At 39.5% G+C, this 20,113-nt stretch overlaps 1 protein-coding gene across 1 annotated transcript; it reads right to left on the reverse strand.

Moving 5' to 3' along the window:
- Window positions 1–1,997: 1,997 nt before the first annotated feature.
- On the reverse strand, window positions 1,998–20,113 carry LOC308636550 (leucine-rich repeat-containing protein 37A-like). Its single transcript, XM_081272104.1, has 9 exons — window positions 20,047–20,113; window positions 19,252–19,326; window positions 17,836–17,954; window positions 13,901–15,717; window positions 13,438–13,542; window positions 3,701–3,750; window positions 3,173–3,217; window positions 2,240–2,291; window positions 1,998–2,159 (listed from the first exon to the last, which is right to left on the reverse strand). Exons 2-9 carry the CDS (start codon window positions 19,320–19,322, stop codon window positions 2,013–2,015), a joined length of 2,406 nt encoding a protein of 801 aa, XP_081128230.1. The 5' UTR covers window positions 19,323–19,326; window positions 20,047–20,113; the 3' UTR covers window positions 1,998–2,012.

Genomic DNA, 20,113 nt, shown 5'->3' on the forward strand with positions numbered 1-20,113 from the left:
CAGAGCAGTCATCAACCATTTCCCCTTATTGCAGAAAGGGCTCCATTCTCAGAGGGGGGATTGGTTGAAGGGGGGAAGCAAAAGAACAGGCAGTGCAGGTGATAAATGATTGGGTTGGGAAAATGGGGGCTGATTCAAGAGGAAATAAAATACTAATACCTACCTTTCCTCCAACCTATTGCCAAGGATCCTCCCTGCAAAGAGCTGTCAATGAATGCTCCCCACCCTGCGACATCCCGCTTCTTGCCTGTACCCCTGGAAGGCTCCTTTCCCACATTCTGGCCATATAGGCAAGATAAGGGGAGGAAGGGGGGTATGAGAAGGAAACCTGGAATGTGTAAAAGGGCAGGACACTGCCACTCTCTTGGACACTGTTAGATATGGAAAATCAAAACCTGAAGATGGTGTGGCCTGGGAAAGGGGAGTGAAAAAAAAGCCATACATTGATAGCTTGAATCTCTTCCAAGATAAATCCTCTCCAGGTGCTGGCCACGGACCCAATCCCCATTGCAAAAACCCAAATTCTTGAGTGCCCAAACTGACACACTCATTAAATCACCTCTATAAGCCTATATATATATAAGCCCAAACTCCTCCTTTGGTCAGTGGCTCATTTTTCCACCAGGAAAGTGGGTCCCTCAGAGACCCTGTTGCCCATTCCTGCATAGCCTATTCCTGCATGAAACTTTGTTCTTGAATAAAAGGCTGAGATGATCCCTTAAGTTTGCTTCCGGCCTGGTCTTTTTGTGCTAACAGGCACCAACTTGGACCCCCACCTCTGCAGAGAAGCCTCTGTCCCTCTCTCTCTGTTCTATCCTTTAAATAAAACTTTTTGTGCTTGCCTTGGAGTTTCTTGGGTGTTCAATCTTCAACACTGGGGGAACAGGATTCAAACTTGATTCTCAACACAGGTATCACTAAATGTGATTTATTACCAACTTTGTTGCTACAGATGGGAGTGGAGGAATGCTTGCATCTTTTGCAAATTATCACTTGTAATCCTGTAGTTGTGGATGGTGCTGGATGAGGCAGGAAGTGGGTAGGTTTGGGGTTGGATGGAGTTGAAGGGAGCTGAGTACACGTGACCCTAAGTGGGGTCAGGAGAGGCTGATGCAGTCCATATGAATGGAGAAGTAGCTCTATACATGTTTTCCAAAATAAAAGCTCAAGGAGGAAAATCTAGGGAAATTACTGCTCTCGCATGTTCTTTACCCTATCCTGCTAGATGTCCAAGGGTCAACATTTTAAAAATGAAAAACCAATAAACCAATATTAATTTTCTACCAGCTTTTAAAGGGTGGAGAATCCCCTATGAAGACAGGGTATATGTTTGCACATGATTTGAAGGCTTGCGAAGAAAAGCACAGCTTGGCTCCACAGTGCAGCAAGTTCAATGATTCAAATATTCTGGCAACCCCAATACCTGATGAGAGTGGCCGGAAGGTGGAAGATCTTCATGGGCATGAGGTCAACTATGTTTCAAATGATTGGTTCTTGAACCAGAAAGAGTGCACCAGAACAACTGGTATTTTATTTAGAAATCCACACTCCTTGAAGATGATGTGTTTTCTGCCCTCTGAAGATGATTATTTACACTGGGTCATGAGGCCTAGAAGCTCTTTCCAACTCTGCACACACTGCCTCTTACAAAAGCATGGCTGCCATAGAGGATTCTAGCTCTAGACCAGCTCTTCTTGCCTATGCCCTTGTTGTTTATACACACATATTTAACTACTTACATGTTACTTTTTACCACATGGCTAGGATTGGTTGTGAATTTTGTACCTTTTAATATGAGAAAAATAAGTATTTTACAAGCACTGATGAGAAGCCAGTCGCTTGAGGCAAGACAGATTTACTCTCCGCCCTCTTCACCACCCTCAGGAGGAGCAGAGGTCTGTGATGGGGCTTCATCCCTGGGAGAAGAACAAAGCCAAGGTTGTTACTCTTGAAAGGAGCAATTAAGCTTTTCCTTACCTCTTCATTTGAGAATTTATATCACCCCCAGTCACTTACCCATAATCCTTATTGAAAATCTCATCCTCATCAGAGGAGTCCTTGTCATGTAGCTTCTGTGCCATGTTTTTCTTACGTGTGGCATTGAGAGGTCTGTACATATCCCTAAGCCAAAGTGGCCACCTTAACCAGAAAAAGCCCTCCTAGAAAACAGAAAGGGGAACATTAATTCTGCTTCCCACTGCCTTCCCTGGCCACAGCACTGGGTCCTCTTCAGATTTACCTGATTTTCACTTTCCGTTGAGCTTCTCCTACACAGAGACCCGAAACAGCTCCTGGGGGGAAACACATGCACAAGACAATTAGTGATGGATGCCATTTTTCATGTCTTTTTGTAATGTGCACCTTTGGTCTTTTTAGGACAAAGCCTATACCTTAGTTCATAAGCACAATGAGCAAAATCATGCTAGACCTGGGGTCCTAAAAACAATTCCCTGCATGCTGGGCTACCAGAACTCTCTATGTATGTTCCCAAAGAGCCACATGAGCATAGGCAGGATTAGCAACTCTGCTTACCCTCTTGGCTAAGTACCTTGTACAGTACACAACCATACTGGGCTGAAGTGTTTTACTCTCTGCAGAGCCTTTCACATCAGTCCTCTTTGGACTTAAAGCTCACATGTATCATCATTTTGGGGTGGGGAGCAGGTTGGTTCTTGAGGGAGAAGGTGATTCTATTTCCTAGCTGCTTTATCCTACAAGTTGAATTACATCAAGTAAATACCAAAGTCCAATTAGTAAAGTTGTCTAGCTCACTGATTTCCATATTGCAGGCTGTCACTTATGATTGAGTTGTAAAATCAGTTTAGACATATACATAACAAAAAATAGGAAAAAAAAACCTGTGCATTGTTTCAAACACTGCTGATGTTTACATAGAAATGTGTCTACTAATTCACAATATCAAATGTTGCTCACAGCCCAAGTGTGGGTATAATTAATGGAGAAGTACCTAGCTGGAAAGGAACCATTTTCTGACACTGTGACCACAGGGTAAGATATTTTCCCTTTCTTATTCTCCGTTTCTTATTATAAAAAGAAGAGACAGACTACTCTTTCTAAGCTCCCTGTTAAAATTCTATGAAATCTAGGTAAAAGGAATAGAGAGTGGGGGTGAGAAGGTGACCAGTAAGGCAAGAAGGTAAAGTTTTCCTACCACCTGGAGAAAGGACTCATACATTCCACTTCTACTTCTGCCAGCCTGGAAGGGGAATAGCACAGCACGCTAATGACCCAAGGCCTTCCCTGTCCCTGAAAACCTCAAAGAAGGGCTCCAGCTGAGTGTGATGCACGTGAACAGTGGGAGCAGGCACAGCCCAAACCTCTTGCCCTCCACTCCTCTTTCCTTAAGGACTGGAAACAGCAGATGCATCCCTGCTAGTGCCTTTGACCTCAGCAGGCTGGGGAACTAGTTTTCCTGGAGCCAGGGGAGACATGAGAGGAAGTATTCTTCCTGCCTTTAGCAGTTTCCTCACTGTTAAGATTGAAATAGATGAGTTCTAAAATTCTCATTTAGGGGCTGGGGTTGTGGCTCAGCGGTAGAGTGCTGGCCTAGCATGTGTGAGGCCCTGGGTTCGATCCTCAGCACCACATAAAAATAGATAAAGATACTGTGTCCAACTAAAAAATAAATATTAAAAATAAAATAAAATTCTCATTTAAATACTGCCGGGCTCATATTTACCTTGAGGCCTTTTCTTCATCATCTTGTGCTGCTGCTTTATGGGAATAAATCTGTTTTGGAAGAAAATACAGTCATAAGTATCACAATGACCACTAATTTCCAAGTCTCTATTCATTCCTTTTATTTATTTTGTCTTATCTACCCAGTGAGATAATAACTTTTCTGAGGGCAGGAATTCTATCCTTTAAATGGTTCTCTGACTCTTCCATAGTACCTAGCTTAGGGTCTTGCATGCAGCTGGCACTTAATATATTTTATTGACTGTTTTAGATAAAATTCAACAGATAATTCCTAATAAAAACACTTAACAGTAGAAAAAGAAAGAACTACTTAACTTGATAAACATGTCTGCCAGAACTTTAAACAACAGTGTCATTTTAAAATCAAGAATAAGAGTATTATTATTGCTGCTGTTCAACCTCATTGAGGAGGTCTTAATCAATGTAGTATGAAAAATAAATGGGGGCATAAATGGGGGAAGGAACTGAAACTATATATCAAAATGGATTCTACTGTCATGTATAACTAAAAAGATCCAATTTAAAAAATCTATGTAGGTATTGTGTCCAACTACAACTAAAAAATATTTTTTAAAAAAGGTACCATGTCCAACTACAACTAAGAAATAAATATTAAAAATAAATAAATAAATAAAACTAAAGATATTGTGTCCATCTACAACTAAACTCCTTTATCTCTTTATCATAGGCCTATTTGGAATCTTTTTTAGTGGTTATTTGTCAAAAGTGACATAAATACTTGCTTATCATTTTGAAACAGTTACTTAAGTGTTAGGGAAGTAGCTCCCTGGTAGAGTGCTTGCTTAGCCTAGCATGAGCAAGGCCTTGGGTTCTTCTTACATACATCTTTTAAAAAAATGTTTTTTAACTTAAAAATGGGTCAGGTACAGGTGCACACTTGTAATCCCTAGTGATGCTGAGGCAGGAGTACCAAAAGTAAGAGGCGAGTCTCACCAAGTGAGCAAGAACCTGCATCAAAAAAAAGCGGGGAGGGCCAAGAAGTGGTAGAGTGCTCCCCTGGGTTCAATCTGCAGTTCTGCAAATGAATGAATGAATGAACAAAAAAAAGACAAACAAGTAAATATGAATAGTTGTTTAAACAAATGGAGCATCTTCAGTTTGTGTAATAGCAAATAAGATAAAAAGTGTTTGGAAATATATGTATTTCCAATATATATATATATATTTCCAAACACTCTTTATTATATATATATATATATATATATATATATATATATATATTAGCAGAAATGAAGTTTTGTTAAAGTGGGCTTATAAATATGGCAATGATAACAATAATAATGATAGCTACACTTATGTGTACTTATCTTCTGATTGGCCTTGAGTTAATTCCTTAACATATTTTAGCTGTATGGAATTAAATATATTTTGTAAGTATTCCTTCAAGTACATTTTATATTGTGAAACATTCTGGGGCTGGGGATTTGGTTCAGTGGTAAAGCGTGTGCTTAACACACACAAGGCTCTGGGTTGGAGCCCAACACCTCCAAAAAATGGGGGAGGGGAGAGGAGTATATAAGTTCTGAAAGTTAGAAAAGTTAAATCCTTGGGGCTGGGGATGTGGCTCAAGCAGTAGAGCGCTCGCCTGGCATGCGTGCGGCCCGGGTTCAATCCTCAGCACCACATACAAAGATATTGTGTGTCCGCCGAAAACTAAAAAATATTTAAAAAAAAAAAAAGAAAAGTTAAATCCTTTTAAAAGAATATTTAATTTTTGTATTCTTGGATAAAACAAGCAAATAAGATAATGTGGATTTAAACATAATTCTATTTGAAATATCTGAATCCTTTTCAGTTAAAATATTTACTGAAAATATGTAAATATTTGGGGTGGACATATTAGGATAACTGTAAAATGTGTCACTTTATATCACTGATATACTTCAAATAGTTCATTGAAATTAAATCCTAGTAAAATTTAATAGAATTGTAAACTTTACAGAGAGCAGCAGAAGTCTGGAGCTAGGTTCCACTTGGGGTTTGTCATTTAGGACAAAAATCTCTGTGCCTCAGTTTCTCAATCTGTACAGTGGGCATAATACTATATAAGGTTGTAATGTGGGTTAAATAATTTTGATATATTGTTATAATTCAAAGTATAACAATACCAACATTGATGTCCCAGTTAAATAATTTCAAATGAACATGACTTATATTACCCTAAGCCTTATTTAATACATTAACAAAAATAAATGTCATAGCATTTAACTAAGGACACTGTCAAAACCAAAGAATAAAGAAAAATTCACCTTTAAATGATTAAAACTATGTTTGAAATGAGAAATATATTTGCAATACATTATTTTTATTGTTGGTGGACACACAATATCTTTATTTCATTTTTATATGGGGCTGAGGCTCGAACCCAATGCTTGACGCGAGCTAGGCGAGCATTCTATCACTGAGCCACAACCCTAGCCCTGCAATAAATTCTTTGAAATTAAAAATGTATACTTTGGTCTTAGTAAGTATGAACTCATTTCTGATGTCATGTTATACTGAAGACAAGATGGAAACAAGAGTCAATAAAAAATCTTATTCCTGACCTTATTTTCAAAGTTAAGTAGGAACTGGGCACGGTGGTGCCTGCCTGAAACCCCAACAGCTTAGGAGGCTGAGGCAGGAGATCGCAAAATCAAAGCCAGCTCAGAGGCCCTAAGCAATTTAGCAAGAAAAAATAAAACTGGCTAGGATGTGTCTCTGTGGCAAAATGCCCTTGGGTTCAATCCCTGCTTAAAAAATAAAAATAAAAAATAGACACCTAAGTATGTATTCTTGCATATTTAAAATGTTGTAACCGGCTTTCTGGTCCTAACTGTGGAGCCATTTAAACACCCATGAATCATCTTGGGTGCATGAATTTGATTTAGAATGAATTGTCTAACCAAGGGTTGGGGTTATTAATGGACCTGCGATTTGTAGCAATCATAGAAGGAAGTGGAGCCAGTCAACATCACGCTGTTGAATACATCAGATAATCTGCTGCTGGTGTCGACAGTGAGGTTCCAGCAGCGATTCGCACCTCCACGGAACGCTACTTTAGGCTGCAGAAAACAAGGACATGGGAGAAAGTCATCACGCAGCGCAAAGCCAGGCCTAAACGGCCAGATGACTGTTCCATCTGGATTCTTCAACTAACTCAATTCCAAACGCTCTCAAGGAACACCAATTCGGTGCCCCAGCTCTGTCCCCGGGATTCCCCCTCACCCTCCCGCCCCCCGTGTGCCAGTCCCGCTGCGCCGCACCGACAACCCTCACAGGCCCACGACGCCAGCCTGCCCCAGCGTCTGTGCCACCCGACGGGTTCAAGGCGTCAGCGCTAGGTCTCCACCAGGGCCCCGCCAGGGCATCGTAGCGACCCCGGACCCAGTCTGCCAGTCCACTCAGCCCGCGCAGGGACTCCTCCCCGCGGCCAACCCTGTCGCCCGGAACCCCCCCCCCCGCCCGCTCGCCGGCACAGACCCGGCGCCCCGTAGGTGCTCCTCACAAGCGACCCACCCTCTCCCGGTGGTCCCTGCCTCCTTAAAGAACCACACTTGGGGACGCGCCAGCCCGTCAGCTTCTCCTGCCGTCGCCATCCTCCAAGCCTGGCCGCCCCCACATCCCCGGGAGCCCGGCCCGTCACCACCTCAAATCCCTCCCTCAGGCCTTGGGGGTGAGGGGGAGGGCAGGTGTCTCCGTCTCTCACCTCCATGGGGACCCCCCAGCCCCTCCTGGACTAGGTACGGCTCCTGGGGTACGGGGTGAGGGAGGGCGTCGAGGCCCGGCTCCCTCAGCCTGCACCCCACCGCTGCCGCCCGGGGCGCTGCCTGGAGCCTGTCTGTGGGGGGGGCCGGAGCCGGGAGGGTGGGGCGGGGAAGAGGCCGTTACATTGCCTGCCCCGGGCTCGCGACCCGGCACGCGACCCCGCACCGGCCGGCCGCGCCCCGCCCCCTCCTGTGAGGCTCACTTCTCGCCCTGCACCCCTCATTGGCCCGCTGCCCAGCCAATGGGCACCCGCCTCCAGGGGCTGTTACCCGCCGGAGACAGGGTTAAGAAGGGGCGGTTAGCAAGCGCTCTACCACTGAGCTACAACCCAAGCCCCTCTTTTTTTCTTTTTTAAAAATAATATACATGTATTCCTCTTTGCTTTCTGGGATAAATAATATATTCTTACATGTGTTTACATGTTCCATATCTGTTAAGTGTTCTTTAATATGGCTGCCTTCTTCTGATGGCTGTCTTGCCCCATGATATATCCTTCCTTAACTCTTCTTTACCATGACATTTTTCTCCAGCAACTAATTAAAATTAAAATTATGACTTTTTAGTATTAATACAAAATACTTAACCCTTTGATGAAGTAAACAAGAAGAGCAGAAATCATATCTTGAGTTTAAAATTGTTGTAATACAGATATTTTAATGCTGGCAATTTAAAAAGATATGAATCTTCAACAGTTGTCAGAGGATTACGACTGAGAATTCTGAAACATGCAATGGAATTAAAATTATATTTTCAACATGCATGAGACTACTTTTTTTTTTAAAGAGAGAGTGAGAGAGGAGAGAGAGAGAAAGAGAGAATTTTTAATATTTGTTTTTTAGTTCTCGGCGGACACAACATCTTTGTTGGTATGTGGTGCTGAGGATCGAACCCGCACGCATGCCAGGCGAGCGCGCCACCACTTGAGCCACATCCCCAGCCCGAGACTACTTTTTTAGAAAGAACTTATATGTTTAAAAAATATTTTGTCTTTATATATAAATCACCCTTAGAATTTTATAAGGCACTTTTTTATTTGGGAATTATCCAGCTCTCTAGAAGATAAAGTGGAAAAGAGAAAGAAAAAGAAAAAAGGAGGGGAAAAAAGTGAACACAAAGAAAAAAATATGGCAAAGAATTTTCAGGTCAAAAACCCTAGAAGTAGGGCACACCTACCTCATGGATATTCTCAGTAGTGGAATAAATAACAGGGATAAATCTTGGATTTCCCTCTTATTTGTTCTTTGTGCTTATGTTCTTGGCACAATATTGATGTGTCATAGACAAGTCAGCATGTGAATATGCTCTATCTGAATAGAGCCTGCCTTTCTACCTTGTAGAGTCCTTCAGTTTCTAAACTCATGGAGCTTGTATTGTTAGAACCAATGAAGTAACTAAAAGAATATTTAAAAAAATAAGCCATCCATCTGGACCTGTGTAGGTGAATGAAGGAGAAGCACTTTAAAGTCAGGGGGAAAAAAGTAAACTTAACATTTAGGATTATCAACCAGTACTAGTTTTCCATATAATATGTTTCATTTTTGATTTCATCTGGAAGAGATATGATTATTACTACCATTTAAACAGTGGTACTTTACTAATAAGCTCTTGGCACATCTTTTTTCAGGTTCACCAAACTAGTAAGAAGCAAAGCTGGAATTTGAACTCATTTCTGACCCCTTTTTTAAGAGACAGGTCTTACTATGTTGCCCAGATTGGCCTTGAACTCCTGTCTTAGCCTCCTAAATGGCTGGGACCACAGCTGTGCACCTTGTCTGGCTCAATGTGCCAATCTATGAAAGCAACTATGAATTGGTCTGAGAGGCAGAGCTCCATTCGCATTGCATGATATGAGTGTTAATGTCCATTGCCAGTTGGCTCTGAGTTCTCATCATGAAGCAAATGCCTTTTTCTGTTCAGATGAACACAGAAACTAGAGATAAGTTGGTGCCTCCTCCATTATGAGTCTTTCTGACCCACCACCCATCCCTGCTTTGTTTGAAAAGTAGACTCTCCATATTCTTTCCCCAAGTTAGGCTTCAGCAAATTGATGAGGGGGAGGAGGTGGCTGCAATAAATGAGCATCTGAAGGAAAAGTTAATCCAGCTCCAGGCATACCATAACCATCCCTTCATGGAACCCAAAATGAACCATGTGAACCTGGATTTCTGATCCACGAGACAGGTGAACAATTTTTTCCAAAATTGAGTTGAGGGGAGAACTTTCACCTTGAGTCTTAAATCCCTTTCAGGGGTTAGGGGTATATGTTGCTCAGTGCCAGAGTGCTTGGCTAGAATGCCCAAGGCCCTGGGTTCCATCCCCAGCACCGAAAAACAAAACAAATCAAATAAATAAGTAAAAACAAAATTTCCTTTTGAGCTGAAAGGAAATAAAACCCATACTTCTTGTTGAGGGTAGTCAGGAAAGAAAGTATATGTAATTAGGTCAGAGCAATGTATTTTCTTTACAAATGTTTTTTACACTATATCATAAACATCATCTTTCTCACACCTCTTGCTGCCTACATACAATTCATGACTTCAGAGGCAGGTATTTTTAGAAAAATAATGCTCTGGGTGATTGGGGAGAGAGGTCCCCTGAGCCAATTCGTTTCTGCTTTCCATTGAGAAAGCACCTGCATCTGTGCTCCCTGGAGGGCTTTATGCTAAACTTCATTCTTTGTAGCCCTGTTGCATATATTTAAGCAGTTAGGGACTCTAAATGTGAGATTGAATCAGAGTTAAACTCAAAAATGAAATTCAAGGACAATTCACATGTCAGAGCATCATCACTGAGACTACCATGGCAATGCTAATTTGGGTGTTGCTTGCATGATGCTTTCTATTATCTATGCCAGAGATCAGTGCTAGGGAAAGCAGAGCATGTCCTATATAAATTACAAGTCTCTTGGCTTCTCTGTACCTTAGTTTCCTCATTTGAAAAGAATGAATGGATCTTAAGACATACTTCTCAGAATAAGACAGGGCTTACATCAAGCTAACCAATAACTGTATAACGTTTTTAACACATAGTTTTGGGGGTTTTTTTTGTACATGCGTGTATCTTCTATTTCACTTACAACTTGTGTAAAAACTGCAGTCCATGCCATGCCTGAAATGTTCCAAAGCCCAGTTCTGTGAGTAAATTGCAACCAAGGTTTCTACAAAAAAGAAAGCCAAAGAAGAAGGAGAAGAAAAAAGATATTCTTTCAGAACATTTATCATTTGGCAGTGATTCTAACTTATATATGATGAAATGTAACCTCAATACTTTTTCCACACACTAAAGAAATCTTGCTGTGGAAGATCCTGACTTATGACTTATATTTCTGCGTTTATACATGCAGAGCCTTAGCTATAAAACAGTGAATGCTCAAAAAATACTTGTGATATTTACTTCTCTAAAACAGGGCTTCACAACTTCAATGCTATTGACATTTTGGGCTGGAAAATTCTTGTTGTGGAGTTTTGTCCTGTATATTGTAGATGTTTAGCAGCATCCCTGGTGTCTGGCCACTAGATGCCAAAATGTCACCTGGGTATAAAATCACACTATTTGAACCACTGCTCTGTAATGACTCATTTCAATCTATGTATAATAATTCTCATACTTATCTTTGCTAGATACTAAAAAGATTTGCTATATAACTTTAGTAACTTTTTACTAATAAATTTTTAATCATAATTTCAAATGAGTAGCAAGGGGGTTTATAAAATTTCAAATATCATCAAGTTATACTTGTAACTTACATAAATTGCAAAAAAGGTAGTGGTTCAAATGTACGTCTTTCGATAGATTGTATTTTATTGCAGGATAAATCTCTAGGAAAAGTAAAAGGAAAATATTGCCTTGATTAGATATTAGCTATCTTATTAGTATGAATAAATAGAATCCAGAATTGATAATATCGAATACCTAGTTTTTGTTTAAATTCTAAACCTTTGGACTTATATTTTAATTTTTTAGAGTTTTTAACCCTGCCCACTTTTCTCTTGAGTCTCACTTTCATAAGTAAAATATACAACTTTATATCTTGACAGGTTTTGAGATAGTCTTTCCTGACAGTAGGATAATTATTATGTGACCTTTTACAGTTTTATCAAGTTCAAGATTATGAGCTACAAGTATTAATTTCTGCATGTAATTTTTAAAATTAAAGGGAATATTCTCATGTTCCTGGCTTAATTTGGTTTTTCATTCACACGTGCATGTGTGTGTGTGTGTGTGTGTGTGTGTGTGTGTGTGTGTGGTACAGGGGATTGAACCCAGGGCCTTGTGCATGCTAAGCAAGCACTTTAACACTGAGCTATACCCCTAGTCCTTTATTCTATTTTTCTAACCCAGTTTTAATACTAGAAGAAAAAGATACCTTTCCAATCATTTGAAAGACAGTTACTCCTCTAATTAATACATGTCTTTGAACTAATTCAGAGTTGTACTTTCTATCATACTAATGGAAACTCATTTTGGTTTCATATTACCTTAATACTCCATGAAGTACCTGCTTCGGTTGTGTAGTGATGGGACAATGAAAAACAACATGGAACTGGATTTTTATTTGAAAACACCCATTCTGATCAGGTTTCTATTCAAGTCTGAGCCATCTGATCCTTATATATCTCTGTTCCACTCCATTAATGGAGCAGAGATGTTGGTGTTTCTCTCTCCTATAGCCATCTTTTAAAAAATTGTTTACCAAAAATTTAAATTCTGAGGGGAAGGACAAAGCTTCACAATCACCTCAAGAAATGGAGACAAATCTCATAGTTGGCATAGGTCCAGGAGAACTGGGGTATTCAGAGAAGGCTTTGTGAAGAAAGATGAACTTGAGTTGGTTTTTGACAGATTCATAAAACTTCCACAGACATGGCAAAGTAAGGGAATTTTAGATAGGCAAGGAATGAGCATGGTGTGATGGGTATATGGAGAGGCTGCTCTGGCTGGAATGGAGGACTGCTATTACAGTAGAAAAGGCAAACTAGCTAAGTTGGGTGGTTGAATTGGGAGGGTAGAATCAAGATTGTCAGCTTATTAAATGACTCTTAATATTCTAAACCTGCCTATTGAGAAAAGTAATAAACCATCATGTAAGCAAACAGAAGGTAAACAGAAGCCAAAGCCAGGAATATACTATTATCACTAGGACCTGCTCTGTAGTAGCCTGATGAGAATTTAGCTGCAGTGCTTTAACTGAACACCTACTCAGACAATACCTCACACACTGGAGGAGGAGGAAGCTGTGTGGATCCACTGAGTCTACATATAGCACTTTTATCTTTTAGCCCTCTCCTTTTACCCCAGGGTAATGACTGCTGCTTGAGAGTGAAGTCATCTCTTGTCATTTCAGTAACAAGGAAAGAAATCAGTGGTAGAATGAGAGTATATCAAAACTTTACAAAAATGAGAGTAACAAATTGTGGACATGGTTTTGGGTTGGATAAATTTTGCTACGATGACATCTCTGGCCACATTAGTCTTAATTTCTTAAGAAATTATAGCTTGTTCTCTTGGTTTCAATTTCTCAAAGATTCCCTGGAAATGAAGTTCCTTTAAAAGTCTCTGGGGCTGGGCACTGTGAAGCACACTTATAATCCCAGCTGCTTGGGAGGCTGAGGCAAAAGGATTATGAGTTCAAAGCCAGCCTCATCAATTGATCGAGGTACTAAGCAACTCAGTGAGACCCTGTCTCTAAGTAAAATACAAAAAAGGGCTGGAGATGTGGCTCAATGTTCAAACACCCCTGGGTTCAATCCCTGGTACCAAAAAGTAAAACAAATAAAAATCCCTAGAATATATTTTTCAATAAAAGAACAAAGCATAACTCAGTGTTAGTGACTGAAGAGAAATGTCAAGTAGTAGGTGGGGAAGGAGCTTTGATTTTCAGGGTATACGTTCTAAATCTATTACAATGATAAGATGTATTCTGGAACCTGAATTGATTGTTGTCCTTACCTCAATCAGACAGAAAATTATAATCAAAATCGTCACCACTACAGTCACAGATATTGCCAAGATGAGTTTGTTGTTATAACCATATCCCGGGACTCCTTTTGTAAGCTAAAAGAAAGAAAAAGAATAATTTTTATTAAGTAAAAAAGAGACTGGAAAGGATGAAAGTTAACCATTCAAAATTTCCATTCTTCCAGGTGAATAGCTTGCAGTTTCTTAAAGAACACACCAAATTTAATATGTTACATCTTATTATCACACATTTTTTTCCTATTATTTGTTTATCTTGTGTGTTAAGTCCACTTTATTCTCTAATGGAACAAAATGGGGATCACTGTCTTGGGCAAAGTTATGTGGCCAAGACAAGATGTGGACTAGAAGCCCCTGGTCTTCCTGCTTGAATGCTTCAATTGTATAACCTAAATGATGAAAAAGTCTGGGCTTCTTGTTCAATAGTTGCCCTCACCTCACTTGTCTCCTCATGCTCTTTGTTATCACCCTGGGCTTCTGTGCTCTCATTGATATAGTTCTCAGTTTTCCACTGGTCCGTATCCCATTCGGCCTTGGACACCTTGATTTCTTGCTGCTCACTGAGAAGCTTCATCAGGAGGCCTGTTCTGGAGATGAGCTTGGCACAGGCCAGTTGCACATAGGGCTCAGAGCAGTCCAATTTCAAAGTCCGAATAACATGAGAAATGAGCCTTCTCACGTCATTGTTGGGGATGAGGGACCGAAGTTGCTGGTTTAGCTGAATTTCAAACTGATCACCTGGGGATGCCCTCAATGGGTAGGATAAGTCTTCAGGCTTGGGTTGTGAGTCAGTGTTCGCGTTGAGGTATTCCCATTGTGTCTCATTGGTTTGTTGAACAGTTGGCATTATGTTGAAAGGAGTCACAGCAGAATCTACAGCCTCTGCAGCAGCGTTTTCATAGGTTGCATTTTCAGAGGTGGGTTCATCCAACACAGTAATGTTTGCTTCAAAAATACTTCTTTCAGAAGGAATTTTTGCAGTATTGTTTTCTGCAGGAACACTTTCTATAGGTTCTGAAAGAGCATGTAATCCTGAGAAAGGATTCTCCTGAGAATTCAGGTCTCCTAAAGATGAAAAGGCCCCTCGTGGGGGGGAATTTATGAGGCTCCTTATTGCAGAGAATGGGGGCCTCTTTGCAAGCATCAGTCTATTGTGCAAATTATCCTTCCTGAACTTTCGACTCACTTTGGCCTTGGGTATTCTGTGGGCTGCAAGAGGGTAAGTTTTATGAAAGCTGTGAGTTTTTTTGGAACGCGTGACTGGTTTATCAGCCTTCCTGCTTTTAACTCGAGCATTTGCACCTTCTAAAACAAAAAGGGTGTAGGTTAAGTCTTTTGTTTTGCTTCTAATCTCAGGCTGTAATTTTGAAATGCTGGAGGTGGGAGATTTGCCCAAGGAGTATTGTTTGAAAAAAGAAGAGACTGCTGCCTTACGTTCATTTGTAAATGAAGCGTCCAGGAGGGAGTTTCCCACTGACTTCCTGGGCCTCCACACCTTGTGAAGCTGCTCTAGTTCCCTTGGGATTGGTCTCCTGAGCCTGCCTTCTTGGGCAACATTCTCCGCAAGTGCCCGGGCACTCTGTTTCCTTCCCATACTCTGTTTTCTCATTTCATTGAAGTGTCTTTTCCATATGCCCTTCGGCCCCTTGAGGACTCTGTTCACTCTCTGCAGCCTTTTCTCTACACTCCCAATCTCTGCTAGGCTGTTTTCCTGTGGTTGGGCAGTTTCCAATTTCTTTCGAAAGATTTGGCGTTTGAATTTGGGACCTAAAAGCCTAGATTGCATAAGCATGGCAGTTTTTTCTTTTTTTTTCACCTCATCAATTTTTTCCTGAATTTCTGCATCTAACAAATTTTCCAGAAAATAAAGCTTCTTTAATTTGTTTTTATAAGTTGAATTGTTGGATGCAGTTGAAAGAGAGGAGTTATTTGTATTGTTCTTCAAATATTCCATGGCATTACCTCCATCTTGTACGTTTGAAAAAAGCAGTTTAATGAATGGCAATAATGTTGACTCTACATCTTCTAGATTTCCCTCTGAGAAATATGGCAATATGTAATTTAATGCACTTATAACATCACTTTCATCATTGAAGTCTAGCTGTTCATTTAAGAATCCCGAAAAGGTGACACCATTTTTATCTGAAGCTGGCTTTTCAGGCTCAATAGAAAGCTCAGTGCTAGTGTTCTTCTTCCGGGCCTGTAACACCTTCATGAATGATCCTTCTGCATTCCCTACAGATGCATCTTGAACTGTCAAAAAAGAAGAGACTACTTTTGATAACAGAAGACTGATGGACAGCTTTTTGTCAGTCCACAGCCGTACATTCCAGCCAAACATTTAAGTGTCATTTGGAAGAAAGAAAAATAATTTCATAATTAAACCTATGAAGTGGCAACAACACAAAGAAAAAAAAGACATCTTTTTTGACAAAGTGCTACTTAACTCAGAATATTCCACACTGTATATAAGAACTCTGTTTAGGACAGCCAATTGCCCAATACTCAATAAAAGCCCAAGACTAGAAGAGAAATATTCATGGGCTCTGAGAGATTCTCTACAGATCAGCTGTGTCTCCTTACATTTACATACCCCATGCTGTCCCCGCTCAGATACAGAGGGGGCACAAGGCTTCCTCTATCCACCTCTTCAGTGTGTCATGTTCCTGCCACCATCACAGATGATCATGACAAAGGACATTCTTCCAAGGAGAATAAGAACCAAGATGCTAAAGCACAGGCTCCGCTCTTTCTGTTAACACATCCTCCCTCATCTGAACATGTCCTTTCCACCTACTCACCCAGTTCCTTCACCTGGCCCCAGTTCCCCATACATCTTAGGCTCCATAACAGATGCCTCTACACAGAAAACAAAACAACAACAACAACAAAAAAAAAACCCCCACCATATCCATACTGGTTCTTTCCCTAAATTACGGCAGGGATCTGGGATGTGAGTTAAAAGATTTTTAAGTTTTCCTGGTTCTATGCCTATGCTGAATGTGCAATAAATCTACAGAATAACAGCATTTTCTGGATAAACAATACTTGAGGTTCTGAAGAACAGTAATGGAAAAGCTATTTTTGTCAGAAGCCTTCCCTGTTTTCATACTAGATGTGAAAACTAGCAATTTTAGCTCTGGGAATCATCCAAAGCTTCTAACTACATGAGGTCAAGTGTACCATTGTGTAGCTGGATTTTTCTTTTTTCCTTTTTTTTGGTACCTGGGATTTGAACCCAGGGGCACTTAACCATTGAGCCACACCCCCAGGTCTTTTTTATTTTCTTATTTTGAGACATGGTCTCACAAAATTGCTTAGGGCCTCACTAAGTTACTGAGGCTGGCTTTGAACTTACAATCCTCCTGCCTCAGCCTCCCAAGCCACTGGGATTGCAGTCCACCATACCCAGCAATAGCTGGTTTCTTTCCCAGGAGAACTAAAAGTATTTTTTGTGTGGTGAGAGTCAAAGAGGAGGTAAGGTTGGAGACAAAAGAGGAATGTGGGTTAGAATTGGGTACAGAAGACCTGGGTTCAAGGCTATAGCACTTGACACCTCCCATCTTGTTTTCCTTATCTGTAAATGGAGATGAAAAATACTTGTTCTGCTCACCTCTGGGGGAAAAGGAAATAATGTAACTGGTGAAAAATCATTTTGAAAAATAAGTTATATGTATGTAATAAGTAGCAAAGTGCTATTATAATTTGCCCAAGATCACTGGTAGAGACCTATTTTTGAGCTATTTGGATATGAAAGCAACCACATTTTGAAAGTCATGAAATTAGTGCTAATAAACCTAATATACACAAAAACATTTGAAAGCACATGAATTACCTGAGGATAGAAAAGTTTGAGATTAAGAGAAGTTCAGAGTTGGATGGTCTAGGTGCAATTTCTTATTATAGAATCAGAAACTCCTAGGCTTCAAATAAAATATTCTCTTTTATAAAGTTGCACAAACAGATCAAAATAGATTGATGCCTGCACTATAAGGCAGAGGACACTTGAGACCTAGTGTATAAAAAAATAGCTTACTAACTGCATTGTACTATATGAATAAGTTATCACTGGAAGACAAAGTACCAAGCAGAAAGCACAGGACACCATGTGTGGCCATTAATATTATTCCTTCTCCCTTCTATTCCTTTCTCTTCATCCTTAGGCATACGGAATAGCTATATTATTAAATTATAGCTGAAAACCTCACTTTGAGCAAGAGAGCAATCCAGAAATTTAGGGAGTTGAATTCTAGATAAATAAATAAAAATAAAGCAGTTTCATCATTAGTTTGAAAAATCTATGATCACCAGTTAAAAGTTGAATAACAAAACAAAAGTTAAGACATTTCTCATCAGGCAATTCAGACTCACGGCAACGTGTATTGTTTGTCCGACATGCACTGTCACATCGCAGCTTCACTGTCTTGCAGACAACTTCAATATTATTTTTAAACTGGCAGAGGCAGCAGGCCAAATGGCTAGGTAAGATCCTATAAATAGAAACACAGAGGATTAAGTTAATGGAAAAGGAGTTACTTGAGTAGTAGAAGAACAGTCCAAGGCTACCACAGGACAGTGTAGAAAGGAGTTCTTGATACATATAGCCTGGACAAGAAACCAATGGTAAACTGCTTTTTTAATTATTATTTTTGTACCAGGGATTGGATCCAAAAGTGCTTAACCACTGAGCCGTGTTCTCAGCCCTTTTTATTTTTTGAGACAGGGTCTTACTAAATTGCTTAGGGCCTTGCTAAGTTGCTGAGGCTGGCTTTGAACTCATGATCCTCTTGCCTCAGCCTCCTGAGCAGACAGGATTATAGGCATGTGCCATGGTGCCTGGCATGTGGCTCTTGAATACTGTAAATATATAGGAAGGAGGAGGGAGATGCCCACCAGAAAGGAAAGCATGGCAGTGGGTATGGAAGGCCTAAATAAAAAAAGAAATTAGAATTGGGTGACAGTAAAAACATCTCCTTTCAACTTAAAATCTTGCTCTGGGTTAGGAGTGCACAGAAAGATAGAATTCTAAGAAGGATCTGAATAAGTCTCCAACTACTAGAGTCCATATCTCAATTCCGTTTGAGAGTGGTAAATGGTAGACATTATTCTGGCATAAACAATAGCTTAGTTTAACTCACATTGTGTGGTTAAACAACAATAGAGATCACATTGGCCAAATCTGGACACTTTGAACATGTAAAAGCATAAAGAGAAGAAACGTGCATAAAAATAGATATTAAATATCATCAGCTATTAAAGAAATGCAAATTAAAACCACAATGAGATACCACTACATTCCTACTAGTAGAAAGGCTAAAAAAATATTATTCCTTGAAACAAGGAATAACTTGAAACAAGGATTAGATGAAGACATGGAGAAACTGCAACTCTTCTATTCTGATAGTAGATATGCTAAGAATTATGCTAAGTGAAAGAAGCTAAAAATCTACTACTAGATGATTTTATTTATAAGACATTCTGGAAAATTTTAAACTATAGGGAAAGATAAAAGATTTGGTGGTTTGTAGGGGCTGGTGTAGGAGGAGTGGATGAATGCAAAGCAATGTAAGGGGCTATTTTGGGGATGACAAATGTTCTATATCATCAGGTGGTGGTAACTACATTACTATACATCAAACTGTACGCTTACAGTGTGAATTTTATTACATGAAAATTATACCTCAATAAAGTTAAGAAAATAATGTATTAAAATAATTTTAAATTCAAGATATGAAAAGAGACCTAAAAAAATCAAGTAAAATAAATCTAAGAAAAAAAATAACTTACAGTTTTTCCAATTCAAGAGTCATCAGGAGGATATTCTCAATTGTCGAAAGCGATACTTGAGTTGTTCCCATGTCTCTGAAAGAGAAAGCCAAGATATTCATGATGAACCCCAATAAATATTCTATACTTGAAAAAATATTTCAAGGACATGTGATAACTTCTATTTTGGCTTCTCATAAAACAAGCTGCCTTAAGAGTTTATTTCGCATAGAAGATAATTCCATAAAGCTCTTATTGAAGATACGTAAGTTTACTATTTGCACCATCAAATAATGATCTTGGCATTGAAAAATAGAACTTACATCTTTTTTAAATCATCATCTTACTTCTTATTTTCATATTGCATCATTTCTTTCTTTTTTTTTTGGATATAGATGGACACAATATCTTAATTTATATATTTTTATGTTGTGTCGAGGATTGAACCCAGTGCCTCACGCATGCAAGGCAAGCGCTCTACCACTGAGCTACAACCCAAGCCCCTCTTTTTTTCTTTTTTAAAAATAATATACATGTATTCCTCTTTGCTTTCTGGGATAAATAATATATTCTTACATGTGTTTACATGTTCCATATCTGTAAGTGTTCTTTAATATGGCTGCCTTCTTCTGATGGCTGTCTTGCCCCATGATATATCCTTCCTTAACTCTTCTTTACCATGACATTTTTCTCCAGCAACTAATTAAAATTAAAATTATGACTTTCTAGTATTAATACAAAATACTTAACCCTTTGATGAAGTAAACAAGAAGAGCAGAAATCATATCTTGAGTTTAAAATTGTTGTAATACTTACAGATATTTTAATGCTGGCAATTTAAAAAGATATGAATCTTCAACAGTTGTCAGAGGATTACGACTGA

This window comes from Spermophilus citellus, assembly GCF_964194105.1.
Source record: "Spermophilus citellus genome assembly, chromosome: 17".
NCBI classification, from domain to species: Eukaryota; Metazoa; Chordata; class Mammalia; order Rodentia; family Sciuridae; genus Spermophilus; species Spermophilus citellus.